Genomic DNA, 22,288 nt, shown 5'->3' on the forward strand with positions numbered 1-22,288 from the left:
CACTTCGTTACTTAGCCTCTTTACCATGATAAGTTTTCAGTTGTGGATCAAGAAGTGGATGTCCATATATAGTATGTAGTAGTTTAAGGTTGAGGTTGTCTAGACCTACATTGATATACTTGGTTTTGCTTGTATTTATGTGAACAATCTAATTTTTAAATATTGCCCAATGTTTTTGAGCCATCCTATAAATTATCTTGCTCATAAATTGTTTTTCGTGTTAAAATAGTATGTACTTCAGCTCTCTTAAGTCACAATAAGTAATTAAATATGTGATGTATTATTTGAATTCCTCAGACAGACAAGATGCAAGACTGTTAACAGCTAAATAACATTCTCTCTAGAAATTACCTCAAACTCAGTAATTTCAGCCACTGATGAAATCATGTGAATTGTCACAGGGAGCAGACCCAGAGAAGTTTGACCTCATGCAGAAAGTGCGACACCTACAGAGGAGGGTGCTGAACATGTCTAAGATGGCAACAGACCGTGAGACGCAGATGAAGGAAATGGAGCGACGCTATAAGGAACTTGTTGAAAAGACAGAGAAGCAGTGCAAGCCGGCACAAGAACTGGCAGACAAACTAACTCAAGTGAAGCACACTCTGGAGAAGAAGACTCAAAGTGTTAAGGTGAGAGATGCCTAAACCCAGGAAAAAAACATGCAGGAAGAGGACAGCATGCAGCCATGTCAGTGTCAATTTTCTATATCGTCAACCTGTAAATTGCAGTTTGGGCCACAGTTGATAGTTCCCGAATGAGTATCTACACATTTGTCGTGAAGTGTATCTTGGGAACTCGTGCTGAATGTATGATGGAACTTAACCTGGTGGACCAGTAGCTCACTTTCCGTGCCTGATGGAGTAGTGATGAGATGATAATCTTTCAATTGTAAGAGTCTCTTTTTTCACTTTATTTGTGCCTTTGTCCCTTATTGGCACAAGGTTGACATGGTTATGATTTAGTATGATTAATTTAAGGGATGGCCAGATGCCCTTCCTGTTGGGGATACAGGGTGTTGTCAAAAAGTAGCTGGAATTTTAGTTTTTCTTAAGGACTCTTTATTTTTTCATTGACATCCACTTTGTCCACTTTGAAATGATCCCCCTCATATATAATACATTTATGGCAGTGCTTTTTCCAGTCTTGGAAGCTCTTAGGAAGCCCACTTTCCATTAGGGTGTTCAGCTCCTTCAGCGATTCTCTTTTTGATTCATCACTAGCATTAAAATGACATCCTCAGGAATAGAAATACATTGCAGGGAGCCATGTCTAGCTGTGGAATGGTTTAATTTTTTGTCAAAAAACACAAACAAGCATTGAGGTGTGAGAGGGAGCGTTATTGTGATTCAATTTTCGCAAGTGGCTGTGCCACAATTCTGGTCATTTTCTTCAGATTGCTGTGTGCAAACCGTGCTTAGCTTCCAGTTAGAATTCAGTGTTGACTGTACGAGAATAAGACAGGAACTGGTGATGCTTTATCCCATTGTAATTGAAGATAACAGCGAGAAGAACCTTCGCATGTGATCAAACTTTTCAAAATTTTTTTGGCTCTGTTCTTCAGACAGTTCACATTGGGATGACTGGACCTTGGTTTTGACTTAGTTCCCCTGTTTCATCACCTGTTTTAACCTTCTTTAGAAGTTCTAGATTACTGTTAATTTAATTCAGCATTTCCTGAGCAATCGTTTTTGGTGGAAATTCAACAGTTTTGGAACAAACTATGCTCTTACTCACTGGATGTCCAAAGCAACCGAAAAAATTTCTTATCATGAACCAGAGGATATGCTGACATCATCAGCAACCTCTCTGATGGTGATTGGTTGATTTTCCAGAACAATTTTTTTATTTCTTCCACATCGTCATCAGTATTTGATGTGCTAGGTTGCCCAGTTACTAATCTTCGCCCAGTACTAATCTTCAGCATCTTCTCGGCCCAGTTTGAAACATTTATAATTTTCGACAGTCCATTTCAAAATTCTGCTGTAGCATTAGTAAAGAAACACTGTTCACTGCAAGTATATAAATTTAAACATGTGAAGATGGTATGCCAGGCATCTTTAAATTCAATTCATTTATTATCATCCATTTTATCATATACCTGATATAGGAATTGTGATATGGAAAGAGAGAGAGAGAGAGAGAGAGAGAGAGAGAGAGAGAGAGAGAGAGAATTTATATTTTTAACAATTAAGGAAAATAACATTTTCTTAATTACACTTCAACGTTTTCTTAATTACACTTTACATAATTTGTCTTCTTTTTACTTGCAATATGGAAAAAACCAAGTTTTATACAAAGAGCACTATTTGTTTAGATAGCAAAGAAATTCATCACAATCATAGAAAGTTTGATCTAATAGTAGCCTCTATAATTCCTTGTTAAATATATGTAAGTTTTTTTTTATTTCTTTTGATAAGGTAGTGAATATTATTTTGGTACAGGGCTTTTGAATGTATGTTTCTGGAGAAATCATACTTGTTTCTGGTTTGATAGTTGTGTACTTCACTGTTTAGATAAGAGAGTTCTCAATTTGACTTGAGGAAACATATTGATTCATAGATGAATAAATTAGAGAGGATCAACATTTTTAATTCCTTAAAGAGTGCTCTACATGGCTCTCTGCAGCAACAACCTTCAGGATAGGAATAGCTCTCTTTTGGAGCATAGAACAACTTTTTGTGAAACCTGTATTCCCCCAAAATATAATACCATATCTTAGATGACTATGTATGTAAGAGTAATAGGCACAAAGTACTGTTCCAAAATTGCAGTTTTCTTAATATATAACACTATTTACGAAGTTTTTATTCTGTAGTACAACCTATTTTTCCCATCTTACGTTATTGTCCAACGATACACCAAACATTTTTGTAAAAGAAGTTTGTTTTATTAGACATTTCCAAATCTCTACTGTTATGTTATTTTTAACTTCATTTTTTATGTGCCTAAAATTCATCCAAGTATTCTTTTGTCATTTATAATTAAGTAATTGTCATTTAACCATTCAGCTGCCTCATTTGTTGTTGTAGTTATTTTTTCTTGTATGTCAGATTCACTAACTCCCTTGACCAAAAGGCTCATATCGTCTGCAAAAAGTACTGATTCTGCTCTTGTTAGATGATTAGGAAAATCATTAATAAAAACAAAGAAGAGCAGAGGGCCTAGAATAGATCCCTATGATACACCACAGTTGACTTTCTGATATGTAGAATAATATTTTGTACCATTATGTATTATTTCAACACTTTGACATCTGTTGCACAGATACGATTGAAACTAGCTGTATGGTTTTCCATGGACTACATAGCTATATAGTTTCTCTAGCAAAATATCATGGTTGATGAGATCAGATGCCTTGGATGGATCTAAATATTTTCCACAGTTTAAGTCCTCATTATCCATTGCAATTGAAACCTGATTCAAGAAATGATATACAACTGTTTCAGTAGACCTGTTTTTCCTGAACCTATTCTGTTCACTGGTTAGAATTTTGCATTTTTTTAGAAAACTCAACAGTCTCTCATACATAACCCTTTCAGTAACTTTAGAAAAACTTGATAGTTGTGACAATGGTCTATGGTATATGGACAGTCTTTTGTATAAAGTGGCTTTATTATCGATTTTTTAAGTACAGAAGGGAATTCACATTTAAATGCTATATTAATAATATCAATGAATTTGGTTATTATTTTGTTTGCACAATGTTTTATGACCTTATCAGGAATACCATCACATCCACAGGACATTTTATTTTTCAGCTTATTAATTGCATTTGTTACTTCTGAATGTGTAACTGGGTACAAAAACATTTCTCTCTTCATTTTTGGGAATGTTTCACTTACTAACTTTTTAGTTCACCAGGTTGTTGATAAGATTTTGAGCAGTTTTAATGTCATAGTCATTGAACATATAAGGCAACATATAGATGGTCTTCAACTTTTCCTTCCTTTTTTGTCATAAGATTATTGTTTGTCACATTGGATTTACCTATGTTATGGTTTATGACCTTCCAAACTGATTTAGTTTTATTGCTGCCTTTTCTGATAATTAAATCATTGTTCAGCTTTTTTTCTGCATGAATAACTTTTCTGTAGACTTTTCTGAAGCCTCTAAGATACATATGGCTTTAATGCTGCATTACTCTTTGAATGCTGACCCAGATTTCTGGGAGTACCTGCAGATTTCTTAATTCCTGCAGTTAACCATGAATTAGATTTGAGAGAGATTTTTGCTTTTCTAAGGGGAAAGCAACATCAAAGTGCCTATAAAAGTAACTGACTGCAGCTAATTCAGTATAAATTAACTTCAGTTTCCACAGTTCCATTGTTGTGATATGTCACAAGGAACAAGAATTATTTACTAATGTTAATATGAGAAAGAAGAAACCTGCCAGGTTAGCCAGTGTGTCGGCCAGCATGGATGTGGTTTTAGGCAGTTTTCCACATCCCTGTAGGTGAATACCAGGCTGGTCCCCATGTCCCGTCTCAGTTACATGACTCATAGACATTTGAAGACGTTCATACTATTTCATGGCTTACACTAGATGCAGACAGCTGGGGTGCACACTAATTTTGTCCTTGTGTGTGTGTGTGTGTGTGTGTGTGTTGTGTGTTTGGGTGGGGAAGGGGGGGGGGGGGGGGGAGTTGGCGACAGAACAGCACTTAAGTGGCGGTGGGAATGATCTTGGATAGGATGTCTTTTAGTTTAGGGTATAGCAATAGATAATCAAAGCCCTGATGAAGAATGTGGTTCAGTTGTTGCAATGTGAGGTATTAGAATGAAGGGGTAATCCTTTGTAGCTTCTTCTTTGGGATGGCGGGAGGATTGAGAGGGTGTGTGGGGAAATGGCAGACGAAATCTGTTTGTGAACTGCGTCTGAGGTAAAGTGCTTGTCTGTGAAGGCCTTTGTGAGACCTTCAACAAATGAGAGAAAGGAGTGCTTGTCACTGCAGATATGCTGTCCCAGCTATCCAGGCTGTATGGGAGGGATTTTTTGATGTGGAAGGGATGGCAGAGGTCAAAATGGAGGTACTGTTGGTGGTCGGTGGGTTTAATATGGACAGAGGTGTGGCCAGAACCATCAGAAAGTAGGGGTCAACATTCAGGAAAGTGGCATGCTCAGAGTGGGAGGATCAGATGAAGCAGATGGAAGAGAAGGCATTGAGGTTGTGAAGGAATGAGGACAAGGTGTCTTGGCATTGAGTCTAGATCATGAAGGTATCATCAGTGAATCTTAAGCAGACCAGGCATGTATGATAGCAGCAAGAACATGGGCATGAGAGTTGTTGGTGTATGGGGAAGAGGCATCTGTAGTGACAGGTCGGGGTCCATGACGTAAAGGAGTGGGGAAAGTGGAGAGTTGGTGAAGGAAGAGATTTGTGCCTTTGACATCGGAAGCTAGAGTGTGGGCAACTGGTCAGAGGTGTTGGTCAGTGAGGACCATTTGTACAGGAACAATCTATCCTTTCAAATTTTTGTTAACTGACCAACATAAATTATCAATCAGAGATTTTGGATAGCTCTCAAGAAACTACACTACTAGCCATTAAAATTGCTACACCAAGAAGAAATGCATATGATAAACGGGTATTCATTGGACAAATATATTATACTAGAACTGACATGTGATTACATTTTCACGCAATTTGGGTGCATAGATCCTGAGAAATCAGTACCCAGAACAACCACCTCTGGCCATAATAACGGCGTTGATACACCTGGGCATTGAGTCAAACAGAGCTTGGATGGCATGTACAGGTACCGCTGCCCATGCAGCTTGAACACGATATCACAGTTCATCAAGAGTAGTGACTGGCGTATTGTGATGAGCCAGTTGCTCGGCGACCATTGGTCAGACGTTTTCAATTGGTGAGAGATCTGGAGAATGTGCTGGCCAGGGCAGCAGTCGAACATTTTCTGTATCCAGAAAGGTCCATTCAGGACCTGCAACATGCGGTCGTGCATTATCCTGCTGAAATGTAGGATTTCGCCGGGATCAAATGAAGGGTAGAGCCACGGGGCATAACACATCTGAAATGTAACGTCCACTGTTCAAAGTGCCTTCAATGTGAACAAGATACATGTAACCAATGGCACCCCTTAACATTACACCAGGTGATACGCCAGTATGGCGATGACGAATGCACACTTCCAATGTGCATTCAACACAATGTCACCAAACACGGATGTGACCATCATGATGCTGTAAGCAGAACCTGGATTCGTCCGAAAAAATTACGTTTTGCCGTTCATGCACCCAGGTTCGTCATTGAGTATACCATCGCAGGAGCTCCTGTATATGATGCAGCATCAAGGGCAACCACAACCATGATCTCCTAGCTGATAGTCCATGCTGCTGCAAACGTCATTGAACTGTTCATGCAGATGGCTATTGTCTTGTAAATGTCCCCTTCTGTTGACTCAGGGATCGAGACGTGGCTGCACGATCCATTACAGCCATGCAGATAAGATGCCTGTCATCTCAACTGCTAGTGATACAAGGCCAGGCTGTTGGGATCCAGCAGGGTGTTTGGTATTACTCTCCTGAACCTACTGATTCCATATTTTGCTAACAGTTATTGGATCTCAACTAACGAGAGCAGCAATGTCACGATATGATAAACCTAAATTGCAATAGGCTACAATCCAATCATTATCAAAGTCGGAAACGTGATGGTACTCATTTCTCCTCCTTACACGAGGCATCACAACAACATTTCACCAGGCAAAGCAGGTCAACTGCTGTTTGTGTATGAGAAATCGGTTGGAAACTTTCGCTAGTCAGCACAGAGGTGTTGTCACTGGTGCCAACCTTGTGTGAATGCTCTGAAAAGCTAATCATTTGCATATCACAGCACCTTCTTACTGTCAGTTAAATTTCATGTCTGTAACACGTCATATTCGTGGTGTAGCAATTTTAATAGCCAGTATTGTATGAAGTTGGCTGATGACATAACATTCCAGAGATAGAACACAAGCTGAGATTGGGATAGGAAACTGACTGTGCCCTTTCAAAGAAAATGTCGCAGAATTTGCCTTGTGTGACTGAAGACACATATATGAGTGGTAGGACAGGGATCCTCACAAATACAAGTCCAGTGTGCTAACCATTGCACCACCTCGTTTAGTCACAAGTAAACTGACAGAGAGCAAAACACTCCCATACCAGGCACAGTCAGAAGAGTGATGTATGTGTCTTACAGCTTCTTCGTAGCAAACAGATTAACCACCCATCTTATAAAAATAACTCCAAACAAATTAAAATTAATTACAGCTATCAGATATAGAGATAACGAGCACACTTAAAATGAAACTCTATGCTTGAAATGCCTAGACATCAACATGGAAAATTAACTAGGTTTGTGGATCTAGCCTAGTTGCTCTTATTGCACTTACAAATTGCTCTTATTGTATTTACTCACAGGTAGGACTACTGTTATCATACCTTCACTCAGTACTGTGCTATCACATAATCTCTCAGGGTAATTTAGCTAAGGTCAAAAACATAAATAATATGACGCAGAGTTGATAACTGAACACCTTGCAGAAGCCTCATTGGGGTGTTGGAATTACTACACTTGCAGGCCAATATAGTTACTCTGTAATGGTATTTGTAGTTAATAGTAAAAGCAAATAAAGGATGAACTGTGAAATTAACAGTCACAATATTAGGAGTAAAAATAATTCCCATGCAGACTGTCTGGGCTTTCTGAAATGAATTTTGTCCTCTGTTTCTAAAGTCTTTAACAAGTTACTTGTAGACATCAAGAGGTAAGCTGGGAATCTGCACTTATTGCACTTAAAAAAAATTGATAGATAGAAATAAAGAAGTAACTGAACATTAAACCTGATGTTCTCTCAGCATATTGGATGTAGGAATAACTGAAGGAAATTCATCCAGGATACATACTTGACAATCATCTTCTTTTGGTTCCCTGGCTGCATTCCCATTAGTAATTTGAGTAATAACATCCATCATCAGCCACTCCTTCTATAATTTACTAGTCCATTGGACTCATGGATGTACTTACCCAACTGCGATATTATTGCACTTGGCCTTGCGTTGTTATAATTGGAAACATGTGGGACTTTCCAGTACACAAGCCCAGCTGCGACTAGGGAAAATACATTGCACTGTGAAAGATTTCGTAACAGTTGTGCATATACCATCAAGTGTTTCAGCATGTCCTCATGAAATATCGTGATAAAAACTCATGATAAGCTGACCAAAGTAGCCTCATTCCTGTGTGCAAAAATAGTGTGGTCGACTAATAAGTTCCATTTAAGACTATTGTTCATAAAAGGTTTTTAACTTTTCCAAAATTTAAAATGCTAATAGTCGTCACGGAAATCAATAAAGTTTCAGAAGTATTTAGTATGAAGTAGTGAATCTATTTAGTTTTAATTATTTATTTAATGCCCATTTTGTCAGATTCATGATGTAGGACTTGTCAAAGTACAAGACAGTATAAAATTATATGTATTCACATTCATGTACAAAGTATAGGCACATGCAAGTTGTGAAAGTACATCTAGACTGTTTGCTTTCTTACCTTGTAATAAAGTAAACAATAGTCTACTTCATTAAGTATAAGAAATTAGAATTTTATGTACATTCCTATAAACACAAAAAAATGGTGGAGAAGACGTGTGTACTAGTCTGTAGTGTTCTTGCAAAAAACGAAAATAATGCCAGTAAAAATGTATTGAGTAGTGACATGTCTAAACTTCAAAAAGAAATAAGTGAGTCATTAGTCAAATGAAAGTTAATTTCCCTTCCACAAAATAACTCTAACAAGTGGAAGAAAATACTATACAAAAACAGAGATGTAAATATGAAAACATTGCCAAGGAGTGAAAAACCAAAAAGTTGGTGGTTAAAAACAAATTTCATGTTCTTTCCATGAGTGAAGAGGCGGATTTAGGCCTAATGTTGGTAAGGGAACATGAACTTTTGAGCAAACCTTATCAACAGAATGGTGGTACTCGCTCTTAAGCTCAGCATTAAAGCAAACAGTGACAGTGAGAAACTGAGCATGTCATCATCTGCATATAGTAATGGGAGGAATGAGAAAGACAATATCAACAAAAATATGAAAGTAGTGTATTATTTTTAACAGACAGTCACAGCAAAAATGTGATGAGACTTTTAAAAGAAAACAGAAAATATGACGCAACAAGTATTGTGAACCCAGAAGGAAGTATGAAAAACATTATTGGTGTCGACTTAAAATGTCAGGAGAAAATGACTATGTCATGTATATAGCAGATGCAAATGATATTGCAAAAAAACAAGCAAATTACTGCCTAATGGAACTAAAAAAGTTCCTGGAAGCAATAAACAATGAAATACAACAGTTGCAACCTTAACACACAGATACAATCTAATGTATCACTTGTGTGTCAACAAAGAAATTCGAAAAACTAACATTAAAATAAAACAAATGTGTTCTTTTGTAGCGTCTTCAGTATAGGCAAATTGGACAGATGACGGCAGACCAAACACGGATTGCATCTAAATTATAAAGGAAAAAACTTTGTGTGTAAAATGATAAATGAAATCATTGTGAACAGAGAGAGAACAAACAGCAAAATTCTGTGTACCAGTGTAGAACCAGTCTCACCAGCAGTGAAGGAGCATCATCATCAAAAGCAGCAGAGTCATCAGTGACAGGACCAACAGTTGAAACATCAACACATGCAGCAGAAACTGCTGCCCATCCTAAATGCAACAGAAAGCAAACCCAGCGTTTTTTATGGTGAATAACACATGAGAAAAAGATTACAAGTTGTGCAAAACATCTCTCTTGTGTGCTCAATATGAGTCTTCCACACCTCAAGCAAAAACATCATGTTATGAGTGGAATTCACATGCTACCAATTGAGTACTTTAATTTATCAGCACATTACTGTACATCTATCATGAGATAAGGTGGAGTAGCAATATTTGTAAAACAAACAATGTTGTGTATAAATCACTAGATCCAAACAAATACTGTGATGAAGAGCATACAGCATTTTCAGGTGTGTGGCTTTGCGTTAACAGCAGACAGTGCAACAGTTATTGTACTGGCACCTGCTGGAAATCTGAATCTATTTCTGAGATAAATAGAATCACTTCTGTCCCACCTATGTAAGAAAACTAAATCAAACATTGTTATGGGTGACTTCAATGTGGTTTTTTTAACAGAAAATAAAAACAAAATGGGCTTTGAAAACCTGTTGTGCTGTTAAGACATAGTACCAGTGGTGTACACTAGAGTAACAGGCAGTTCTAGCACTTTAATAGATAATGTATTTGTAGATAAAGATATATACAATAATTTGACTGTGAAAAGTATTATAGATGACCTCTCTGATCATGAATGGCAATTACTCACTCTAAACCAAATTAATGTACAAAGGAAAGAAAATTTCATTTGGAAAAATTTGAGGATTATAAACAAACACACCATTGAAAACTGTAATCAGTATTTACAGCTAGAGAACTGATCTCCTGTGAATGCTGCAATTGATGTTAACTCAAAATTTAAAATATCTATGAATGAATGAATATTCATCAATGAATCCATGGAGAAGAAATAAAAACTTTGAGGTTCGCCGATGACATTGTAATTCTGTCAGAGACAGCAAAGAACCTGGAAGAGCAGCTGAATGGAATGGACAGTGTCTTGGAAGGAGGATATAAGATGAGCATCAACAAAAGCAAAACTAGGATAATGGAATGTAGTCAAATTAAGTCGGGTGATGCTGAGGGAATTAGATTAGGAAATGAGAGACTTAAAGGAGTTTTGCTATTTGGGGAGCAAAATAACTGATGATGGTAGAAGTAGTGAGGATATAAAATGTAGACTGGCAATGGCAAGGAAAGCATTTCTGAAGAAGAGAAATTTGTTAACATCAAGTATTGATTTAAGTGTCAGGAAGTCGTTTTTAAAAGTATTTGTATGGAGTGTAGCCACGTATGGATGTGAAACATGGATGATAAGTAGTTTGGACAAGAAGAGAATAGAAGCTTTCGAAATGTGGTGCTACAGAAGAATCTTGAAGATTAGATGGGTAGATCACATAACTAACGAGGAGCTATTGCATAGAATTGGGGAGAAGAGGAGTTAGTGGCACAACTTGACAAGAAGAATAGATTGGCTGGTAGGACATGTTCTGAGGCATCAAGGGATCACAAATTTAACATTGAAGGGCAGCGTGGAGGGTAAAAATCATAGAGGGAGACCAAGAGATGAATATAGTAAGCAGATACAGAAGGATGTAGGTTGCAGTAAGTACTGGGAGATGAAGAAGCTTGCACAGGGTAGAGTAGCATGGAGAGCTGCATCAAACCAGTCTCAAGACTGAAGACCACAACAACAACAACAACAACAACAACAACAATAACATCAACGAAGTTACAAGTCTTTTCAAAGAAATCATTCCAAACAAGTCAGTGAGAAAAAACCTGTTAAAATCTGGAAACAAGCCTTGGATTAGTAAAGGCATCAAAATTTCCTGCAAAACAAAAAGAGAACTATATGCAGCAGCCAAGAGATAAAATGATCCCAGTAGGAGTATGCACTATAAACTCTACAATTAAGTTCTGAATAAGTCCATACAAGCAGCAAAGAACATGTGCTTGAAGGCAGATATTGATTACCTGAGCAGTAAAGTAAAAACTATTTGGAATTTTGCAAAGAAGGAAACAAGGGAAAATGCAGTTTGTAGTGAAAATATCCCAATAAAAAGTGAGGGTCATCTTGTTAGCAATCCAGAAATAGTTGCAGACACATTAAACACACATTTTTTAACAGTGACAGAACAAAAATAGGTTTAGAAGGCTCTATGAATCAAGCCATTGATCTTTTGAATGCCAGAGTACATAGCTCAGTACAACGTATGAAACTAACAACAGTCACTGTTCAAGAAATTGAAAGAGTTATTAAATCCCTGAAAAGTTACAACCCTACTGGAATTGACAATATTTATAAGAAATTATTAAAATACTGCTGCAGCCATGTAAGTAAAGTCCTTTGCCACGTTTTTTATGCACCACTTAAGCAAGCAATAGTTCCTGAGAGGTTTAAGTATGCAATTGTAAAACCACTGTATAAAGAAGGGAGATAAGATGGGTGCTGCTGACTATTGGCCAATATCATTACTGACAAGTTTTGCAAAGGTTTTAGCGAAATTAATGCATGCCAGGACAGTTATGCATCTCAGGGATCAAAATATCCTCAGCGAAAGTCAGTTTGGATTTCAGAGAGGTTTTTCAACAGAAGATGCAATATTTGCATTTGCTGGCAAAGTTTTGGAATCATCAACAAAAAACTGAAGATGGTTGGGACTTTTTGTGACCTAATAAAAGCATTTAACTGTGTCAGTCACTAGATTCTTTTACAAAAAGCTGCACATCTTGGTATAAGTGGTTCTTCAGGAAAATAGCTCGTACCTGTCAAACAGGAAACAAAGTTGTATTGGTAATTCAAAATGGAGTCCCATTATCTTCAGAGTGGGGTACCATCACATATGGAGTGCCTGAAGGCTCAGCTCTGCAGCCTTCTACTTTTTATAATCTTTATAATGATCTGCCTCTCTGTACAGAATATTGTAGATTCATCATTTTTGCTTGTGACACTACACTACTTATTGATAATTCAGTAGATAAACTTCAGGAAACAACAAATAAGATTTTGAATGAAACAGTTAAATGGTTTAACATTAATAGCCTTTCTTTAAATTACATTAAGACAAACTACGTTCAGTCCCACACAACATTCGAAGATAAAGTAGTAGTAAAAGTAGGTGAGGAGGTGATAACCAGGCTGGACATCTCAAAATAACTAGACTTGCATATTGACAGCAAACTGAACTGGTCAAACCACATCCTTGATCTGTGAAAAGATTGAGTTCACCAACTTCTGCATTATGCATTATATCTTCTTATAGAAATATGAAAACCATGAAGTCAACCCATTATGGTTATTTTCACACCATTATGAACTGTGGAATTATATTTTGGGGAAAATCAGTCACTGTCTAAAAAAGTACTGCGTGCACAAAAAAATAAAAAAAGCCATAAGGATCATCTGTGGAGTTCATCCAATTGGAATGACTCCTTACCCTCTCCCTTAAAACCCACATCCTTTCATCTTTCCTTTTCCTTCCCTCTTTCCTGTCGAAGCAGCCGCCGGTTGCGAAAGCTCGAAATTTTGTGTATGTGTGTGTGTGTGTGTGTGTGTGTGTGTGTGTGTGTGTGTGTGTGTGTGTGTGTGTTATTTTATTGTGCCTGTCTTCCGGTGCTTTCCCGCTTGGTAAGTCTTGGAATCTTTGTTTTTAATATATTTTTCCCATGTGGAAGTTTCTTTCTATTTTATTACTGTGTGATATTTATTTATCTCTCAAAATTGTTTTTCTGTAGTAGGACCTAAGTTATTGTTTACTGTAATATGAAATAATTTGTTTTGTTTTTATGTGCTACCATAGATTTCTGACACATTCCGTATCCTGTGATATTGTCACAACATGGATCACTGGAACAAGAAATAAATAAATAAATAAAATATAGATAACTAAATACACATAACTGAAAAGTTATTAAAACATCTTGATTGATTTTACAAACTATCTGAGTAATATTCTAGTTAAATATGTACAAGAAAATAGAATTTTAGGTGCATATGTATCGCACAAAAGACTCACATTAATTGGAGGACATTAGTAAAATGAGTTTAGTTACCTAGAATTAATCTGATAATTATAAATTTCCAAATCGATAGATTATGACTCAGAATCTGCATGTTTGAGCAGTGATCCAAATATTTATTAATGCTGTATAAACTATGAATAATTAATAGACCTTTTAGTTCTCTTAGTGTACGAGGAACTGAATGGCTTTTTTTTTTTTCAAAGTAGCTGGTTTCGTTCCATGTAAAAGTATTTTCCATTCTTACACTATGTGATCAAAAGTATCCAGACACTCCCAAGAATACATGTTTTTCATATTAGGTGCATTATGCTCCCACCTACTGCCAGGTACTCCATATCAGCGACCCCAGTAGTCATTAGACATCATGAGAGAGCAGAATTGGGTGCTCTGTGGAACTCACTGACTTCCAATGTGGTCAGGTAATTGGATTCACTTGTGTTATATGTCTGTACGCGAGATTTACACACTCCTAAGCATCCCTACATCCACTGTTTTCGGTGTTATTGTGAAGTGGAGACGTGAAGGAACACGTACAGCATAAAAGCATCTGTTGAGTGACAGAGACTGCTGACAGCTGAAGAGTGTCATAATTTGTAATAGGCAGACATTTATCCAGACCATCACACAGGAATTCCAAAGTGCATCGGGATCCACTGCAGGTACTATCACAGTTAGGTGGGAGGTGATAAAACTTGGATTTCATGGTCGAGTGGCTCCTCATAAGTCACCCATCACGGCAGAAAATGCCAAACGACACCACACTTGGTGTAAGGAGCATAAACATTGGACTACTCAAAAGTGGAAAAACATTGTGTGGAATGATGAATCACAGTACACAATGTGGCAATTTGATGACAGGGTGTGGGTATGACGAGTGCCCAGTGAACGTCATCTGCCAGCGTCTGTAGTGCCAACAGTGAAACAGAGGTGATGGTGTTATGGTGTGGTTGTGTTTTTCATGGCCTTGCACCCCTTGTTGTTTTGCATGGCACTATCACAGCACAAGCCTACATTGATGTTTTAAACACCTTCTTGATTCCCACTGTTGAACAGCAAGATGGCGAGTGCATCTTTCAATATGATCGAGCACCTGTTCATAATGCACGGCCTGTGGTGGAGTGGTTGCACAACAATAACATCCCTGTAATGGACTGGCCTGCACAGAGTCCTGACCTGAACCCTATAGAACACCTTTGGGTTGTTTTGGAATGCCGACTTCATGCCAGGCCCCACCGATCGACATCAATACCTCTCCTCAGTGCAGCACTCCATGAAGAATGGGCTGTCATTCCCCAAGAAACCTTCCAGCACCTGATCGAATGTATGCCTGTGAGCGTGGAAGCTGTCATCAAGGCTAAGGGTGGGCCAACACCATATTTAATTCCAGCATTACTGATGGAGGGCACCACGAACTTTTAAGTCATTTTCAGCTAGGTATCTGGATAATTTTGATCACATAGTGTATTAGTGTGAGCAGATTAGCGTTAGTCATCATTTGTTGTTTGTATACTGTGAATAAACAGCTGCTTCTGCGTTAGGTGTGAATGAACGAATGAAGGAACAGTCCCTGTAACTTAACATTTGATCCTTCTTACTCACCCTCACTCCTTGGGTTTCAAATGAGACCAATGCTGTATCAGAAGTACTAAATTTACAAATTTTATTGTTATTCTGATTATTTGGCACTACTTTGTCTTCTGGTAACTTTTTTATGCAAATGACCCGGTTTAGAACTTGTATTTGTCAACTTAGTAATGTTTCTTTCTTTCTTTTGCTATGTAGTGGATTTCTCACTTTAGACCTCATTGTCAAGCCTTAATCCATTTTCCTGTCAATTAATTGCCATTGTCCAACTTCAGGTTGAGAATTTTTCCTGTTGTTTATATTATCTCATGTAATATCAGCCACTCTTCTTTTTCTTTCACAAACCCATTAAATGGGAACTGCTTTTGTTTTACTCCTGTTTCCAGAAAATTTGACAAATTTTGTTCTTTTGATATGGCCATAAAAGTTTACTCTGTGTTTCCTAATGTCACTGTGAATGTTTGTGTTTCACTTGACCTTTTGCTAGATTCTTATACTCAATGTCTTTTGGACCCAGGATTTCTGTATAATTTTTTGTTCTCCTTTTTTAGTGTTTTTAGTATATAATCTTTCCTGTCCTGAATTGATGATTTTGTAGCATACAGACTTTCTTGTTTAACGCTGAAATTCTAGTGTTTTAATTTTGAGCATTTCCTACTCTTGTATACATTTCATGTTAGTTGGAATGCTGTTCCTGCATACTACTCTTTTTTCATTTTTTCATTGTTTCAGTTTTTTCCTGAAACAATTTAGTACCTTTCTTCTCAGTTCAATTTCCTGGATTATTGCACCAAAGTACTTAGATTTCTGGACTCATTTGATTTTATCATATTTTGTTTCATATATCCTAGTGCCAGTTTATTGCAAGTAATATATTCTTTATTTTGGAATGAAGTCAGCAAACCTAGTTTTCCTATGATTAAATGTAAGAGTCAAAGTCTCTTTCTGGACTTGTGATGGAACTCTAATGAGTGGGGAGGGTGGGGATATAATATGGCAGTCAGTGCCGTGACATCAGTTAGGACGTCAAAATTGTCCTTCAGCAGTGGTTCATGGATTTTTATACAAATGGAATTCAGAAATTGGTTGTTTATTGTAAACATTGTGTTCAGAAGTAATGAAAAGCAAAAAGCTTTCATTCAGTAATAAAATTGTTTTTAAGAATGCTCTTTTTGGTTTAGTATAAAAATGCTATTTATTTAAGCATTTTGGTTGTACATTGTGTGGTGGTTGTCATTAATCTGTTGCTCATGAGTTCATATTTGTTACTGAATTCAACAAGTTTTTGTTGATGGTGAAAATACATCCTAAGTGTAGTTTGGTTTGCATGTCTGTAGTTTCGAAAATCCTTTGTATTTAGTCCATATATCATGTTTCTCGTAGAGCTACTATTTGAAATTTTTGACCTTTCAAGATTATCTCTAGTTCATCTAATTTTCCTATTGAAAGGGCATATATATGTTCAGTGTTCCAACAAAGCTTTGAGTTTCTGAGTGAAATTGGCCAGAAATGTCAAATTCTCTCCATTTGTCTGTCAGCCCAGTCTTCCCAGAATCCGAATGCCTAGCTGTACTGTTATAAACAGTAGTTTATTGGTTAGCACCTGGACTACAAAAGTGATACCTGGGAGCTTCATTTTACTTTGTTATCAGTGATTTGAACCAAATCTCATTTCATTTGGATTAGGATGGTTAGTTCCAGAACATATTATAGCTGCTGCTCTGTTGAAGAGATCACTATACTGCAGTCAGACGCAATGTACTTCTAATAATGTTATTGTTGTTGTTGGTCTTCAATTGCTTTTTCACACTATTTCAATGGTAATAATCTTTATTTTATGTCCAGTACATAAAAGAAACGAGAAATACAGAACTAAATCAAAGGAGTATGTTTACTAAACCATGGTACTACTGGTGACAAAATGGTAAGCAGTGGTCTGTTGGCCATACTGCCTCATCCTGGAAGATGAAAGGAGAATACCAATCATTGTCAGGCAGAAAGATTATAATAATTGATACAAATTTTTTGGGCTGCTAAACAAGGGTACCCATTCCTGAGACTAGGGGATGCTTGCTCCTCCCACCTCCCTCCCCCTAGCACTCAAGGAAAGGAAAATATATTATGTAGCGTGGAGTTTTTCTTTCAGGCAAATGTTTTAAGATCTGTATTATAAAGGTTTTTAATAGACTGGAAGTGGAACTTTTTTATGGTTACTTATAAATTGCCGATTGTCTTCCAAAATATTAAAAAAGTACACCATTCCTCCAGGCATAGCCCCCCCCCCCCCTTTCCTGTCCCCCTAAAAACTATTGTATGGGCATTCTTGATACTAAAGGAATCTTATTTATGGATTTTGTGGAGCACTGAAGGGCCAGTCAATTTTGAATCCTACTGTGAAGCTTCAAAAAATTGTGAAGAGCCACTGAAAAGAGTAACATGTTCTTTTGACTAACAGTGTCACATTTTTACCCATCGGTGCTCTGCTTTACTGTGCACAGCACACATGAGAATTGTTGCATCATTTTGAATACGACATGTTTTGAATATCCACTCTACACTGCTACCTTCCTTCCACCTCTTGATGAACATCAGGCTTTGTCTTTGATGAAGTACTTCAAGACTATTGTCATACACTGAAGTGGCAGAATTTGACACACAGAGAACTCATTAGCTTGTTAACAGGTTTTAATAAATGCTTAAACCTAAACACCATTTATGTAGGGAATAGTATAAATATAATAAAAATGTTAAGAAATAGATGTTATGGAGATGATAGATTGCTATTCAGTGTAAAGATGATAATGAGTTGCAGAGAGGAGCAACAAAAATACTGTTACACATTGTGCTTTTGGCCAAAGCCTTGTTCAGAAAAGAAAACGCACTCACACACACATTCACGCAAGTAGGCACACCTCACGCAGATGAGCCTCTATCTCTACCCATTGCAGCCAGAATGCAGCTGTCCCACTGAATTGAAACAGCAATTTGGAATGAGGTGGGAAAGTGGCAAGGATGGTAGGGTTTGGTTGGGGTAAGAGAAGAGTGCTGTGTGACAGATTGTGGAGGGATTAGAAGATGCCAGGATGAGGCTAATGGAGCCAGTATCCAGATGCTGTTGGGGAGGGGGTAAGTGAGGAGTGGAAAAGGAGAGGATCAAAGGGGAGAGACTGATATGTGCATCGGCAGAGCATGGCATACAATGACGGCGAGGGGATGTGAACAGGGAGGAGCTGATATCTTTGTGTCGATAATTATAGTTATTCCTGTTGATCACTATTCCTCCATTATTCTTGTGTATTTTTGCATATTATTTTCCACACATACCTGTGCCACCCACACTATAATTTGAGTCACGAATGATGGCAGTCATGTTTAACCTCATTCTTCACACCCACGCCACACATTCTTCGACAGCCGGTAAGTGTTTAGTAGTGTTCTGAGGGCTCTACTGTAAATGTTGTACGTGATGTGAGCATAAAAAATGTTTGTAGTGGGTTATTTAGTGAATTTTTATTCCATCTGTTGTGAGTTTTCATGGATGATCCACCATCATCCATGACAACTCACAACAGATGGAATAAAAAGCTACAAATTCTACACGAGCAAGTGAGAGGCCCAATTTGTCGGGTACACACTTTCTTTGAGAGCAAAGCACAACTGTTGCTCAGAACCAGCAACAGTACAGTTCCCAGCCTCATCTCGACTCACATGAACTGCTTTTATTTGTAGATCAGGCTATAGTGAAACTCGACCTAACCCATACCCCTTCTCCCTCTTTCTCTTTCCTTACCCCAACATGCACATACCTTGTCCATTCTGTCCTTTTTCCCAAGTTTTTGTACATATTACTTTGGGCTTATCTTTACCTATTCTCATGTATTTTTGTTTATTTGTATGCATTTGTGTGAATTTTTGTGTGTCTGTATGTATTTTTACATGTCTTTTTCTGAGATCCAGCTCCTCTCTCAACCATCTAATGCCTTCATTTGCTCATTTCCTTCATCTGCCGTCCCTACCACAGTGGAAATCTGCTCCATCTTTCTGTACCAGTTCAGAAATGGATCCCTTTTCTTGGCTAAAACCAAGTGCCACATCCTGTTCCTTAAATGCTGCCTGAACCATGGAATCCCCCTTCCGCCCCTCATTCACCCCCACCGCCACCCCAATGGCCTGACCATAAAAATTTCTTTCTCTGTATCCCACTATTCCTTTCAGAGTGACCTTCACCATTTCAGAATCTGCCAGTCTCTGGTCCCTCGTCCCTCACAAACCTGGCACTACAAAAACACATCTCTATGGCACAGGTATTCCAGAACCTCATTCCCTCAGCAATATACTGCTGCTGTGCAATCCCTACTACATACATTACAGCCTTAAAAAAGTAGAATACGTTATAAATAATTAATATTCAGCATTTTTTCCTGTTTAGTCATAGTCTATTCACATATCTTTCAATGTGCAGACTTACTAGTACTACGTGACATGTAATCCACTGAGTTTTGTAACAATATTATGAAAAGGATAGTTGCTACACCATACAGCAGAGATGATGAGTTGAAGAGGGGCACGACAAAAAGACTGTTGAAAATGAGCTTTTGGCCAACAAGTCCTTCATTGGGGATAGAACACACACACACACACACACACACACACACACACACACACACACACACACACACAAACCTGCGCACACACGCACGCAAATCCAACTCACATGTACATGACCACAGTGATCATGTATGTGTGAGTTGCATTTGTGCGAGTGTTTGTGAGTATGTTCTATCTCCATAGAAGGCCTTATTGGCTGAAAGTTCACTTTCTGACAGTCTTTTCGTTGTGCCAATCTGTGACTCAGCATCTTCGCTCTATGGTGAGTAGCAACTATCCTTATCATAAGATTGTTACATTCCATCCTAGATTTTGCACCACCATGTTTTGTGATTTTTACCAATATGTAGCACTGATAACCACATCATTGAGCAGCCATAAACCAGAACACCATTTACTAATGTACTGTATAACAGTTCATTAATGTCATGATGTCAGAATGTGACTTAGCTGTGAACAATAACTTCGCAGACCAACGACAACTGGAAACAGGTGATATATTTTGAATACCGCTGTGTTCCTAACTGTTTTGCACATTTCGTGGAACTATATCTCTTATAGAGGTGCATCAGCTTCCTCGTAGTAATATAAGTTCTGTGTCATAGTAGGCTACAAGAAGACAGTACAAATGTGCCACAACTTTTCCTTCCATACTTACTTTAGTGTGATTGAGACTGATATGTAAAAATGTAGCCTCCTGTTTGTTGTTGCTGTTGTTGCCATTTTTCAGTACTATGGCTATAATTGTTATCATTGTAAATGTCACTGCTATCATTACATGTCTTTAATGTGCATATAAATTTACATGTAATTCTTCATAGTAATTTACAGTTTCTACAAATAGGTCTGGAAATAGGGTGGGGAACATTTGGTGCAGGTATTTACTGTTCATAATAAGAATATCTATTATAATATCTCATTTCTTCCCACAGTGCCTAGAAGCAGAAGTAATCATGTACAAAGCAGAGGCCAAAGAGTACAAGCACAAACTTGAGCTGACAAAGGAAGAAGTCAATGAATTCAAAAAACTGTATTATGAATTGGTAAGTGTTAAAAAGGTATTTCATACACATAACACCAAACATTATTAAGAAAATAAGCTTGTAAGCAGAATCTTGAAGGGACCATGAAGACAAAATTAGGCTAATTATGGCTTCCATATACAATTGGTACATGAAGAAACCCTAACATGTGATAGAATGAGAAATAACTCCTGCCTTACACTTCATAGCGGTTTGCAGAATATATTTGTATATGTAGGAGTAGATTTAGGTGAACTGCTGTCTGCAGCATATACACAGCTGCTACAATGTGCGCTAGATTTGAACAAGCCTCAGTTTTGAATCTCTTTGCAGATCCACCTTCGTTAATGGCAAAAACCAATGAGATCTTGGGCTGATTGTATAAAGTGGTTGATCTTAGTTTAGTATGAAAAAATCAACTCAAATTGAACTGAACTCAGAAATCTATGGAACATGAATGCTCCACTATTATGTAGAGGTTACTCACTATATAGCAGATATGTGGAGTCACAGATAGGCATGTTTGTTGTGTTGTCACGAAATAAGCTTTCGGCCAACAAGGCATTTGTCAAAAATAGACCCCCCACCACCACCACCACCACCACCACCACCACAAACACACACACACACACACACACACACACACACACACACACACACAACCACAGTCTCTAGCAGCTGAAGCCAGACTTCAGACTGGCTTCTGCCATCAGAGACACTGTGGTTGTGTGTGTGTGTGTGTGTGTGTGTGTGTGTGTGTGTGTGTGTGTGTGTTTATGTGAGGTCTGTTTTTGACAAACACATTCTTGGCCAAAAGCTTATCTTGTAACAGACAAAAAATGTGCCTATCTGTGTCTTAGCATATCCACTGTGTGGTGGTGGGGGTGGGGGACCTACCCTTTTCATAATGTTGTTACATTCCATCCAGGATTTTCCATTGTTTAAATATAAACACTAATCTCAGACTATTTCACTGTGAACAAGGATCAACTTAGACTGGCAAAATTTCACAGATCAATTCAAGTTCAGCTGTAACTGTCACTTCACAACACCCACCCCCCTCCTTTTTTGTCAGAAAAATAGCTGACAATTGCTGAAATGTAGAGGATCAAAAATGTAGACCGGCAGTGGTGAGAAAAGCATTATTGTTTCTGAAGGAGAGAAATTTGTTAACCTGAGATATAGATGTAAGTGTTAATATTTTATGGAGTGTAGACATATATGGAAGTGATACTTGGGTGATAAACAATTTAGACAAGAAGAGAATAGAGGCTCTTGAAATGTGATGCTACAGAAGAATGCTGAAGACCAGGAGGGTAGTTCATGTAAGTAAGAAGGTGGTGGTTTACAGAATAGGTGAGATAAGAAATTTGTG

General features: G+C 37.7%; 1 protein-coding gene across 3 annotated transcripts in view; it reads left to right on the top strand.

Annotated features, from left to right (window-relative positions):
* Positions 1 to 22,288, top strand: part of LOC126326285 (cilia- and flagella-associated protein 58-like) — a 369,658-nt gene that overhangs the window by 272,107 nt on the left and 75,263 nt on the right. For all 3 annotated transcript variants that reach the window (XM_049995640.1, XM_049995632.1, XM_049995677.1), the window contains exons 15-16: positions 402 to 632; positions 20,824 to 20,934. In XM_049995640.1, the coding sequence (XP_049851597.1) occupies positions 402 to 632; positions 20,824 to 20,934 (342 nt within the window). The remainder of the gene's footprint in view (positions 1 to 401; positions 633 to 20,823; positions 20,935 to 22,288) is intronic.

The sequence above is a fragment of the Schistocerca gregaria genome, chromosome 1 (assembly GCF_023897955.1).
Source record: "Schistocerca gregaria isolate iqSchGreg1 chromosome 1, iqSchGreg1.2, whole genome shotgun sequence".
Taxonomy (NCBI): Eukaryota; Metazoa; Arthropoda; class Insecta; order Orthoptera; family Acrididae; genus Schistocerca; species Schistocerca gregaria.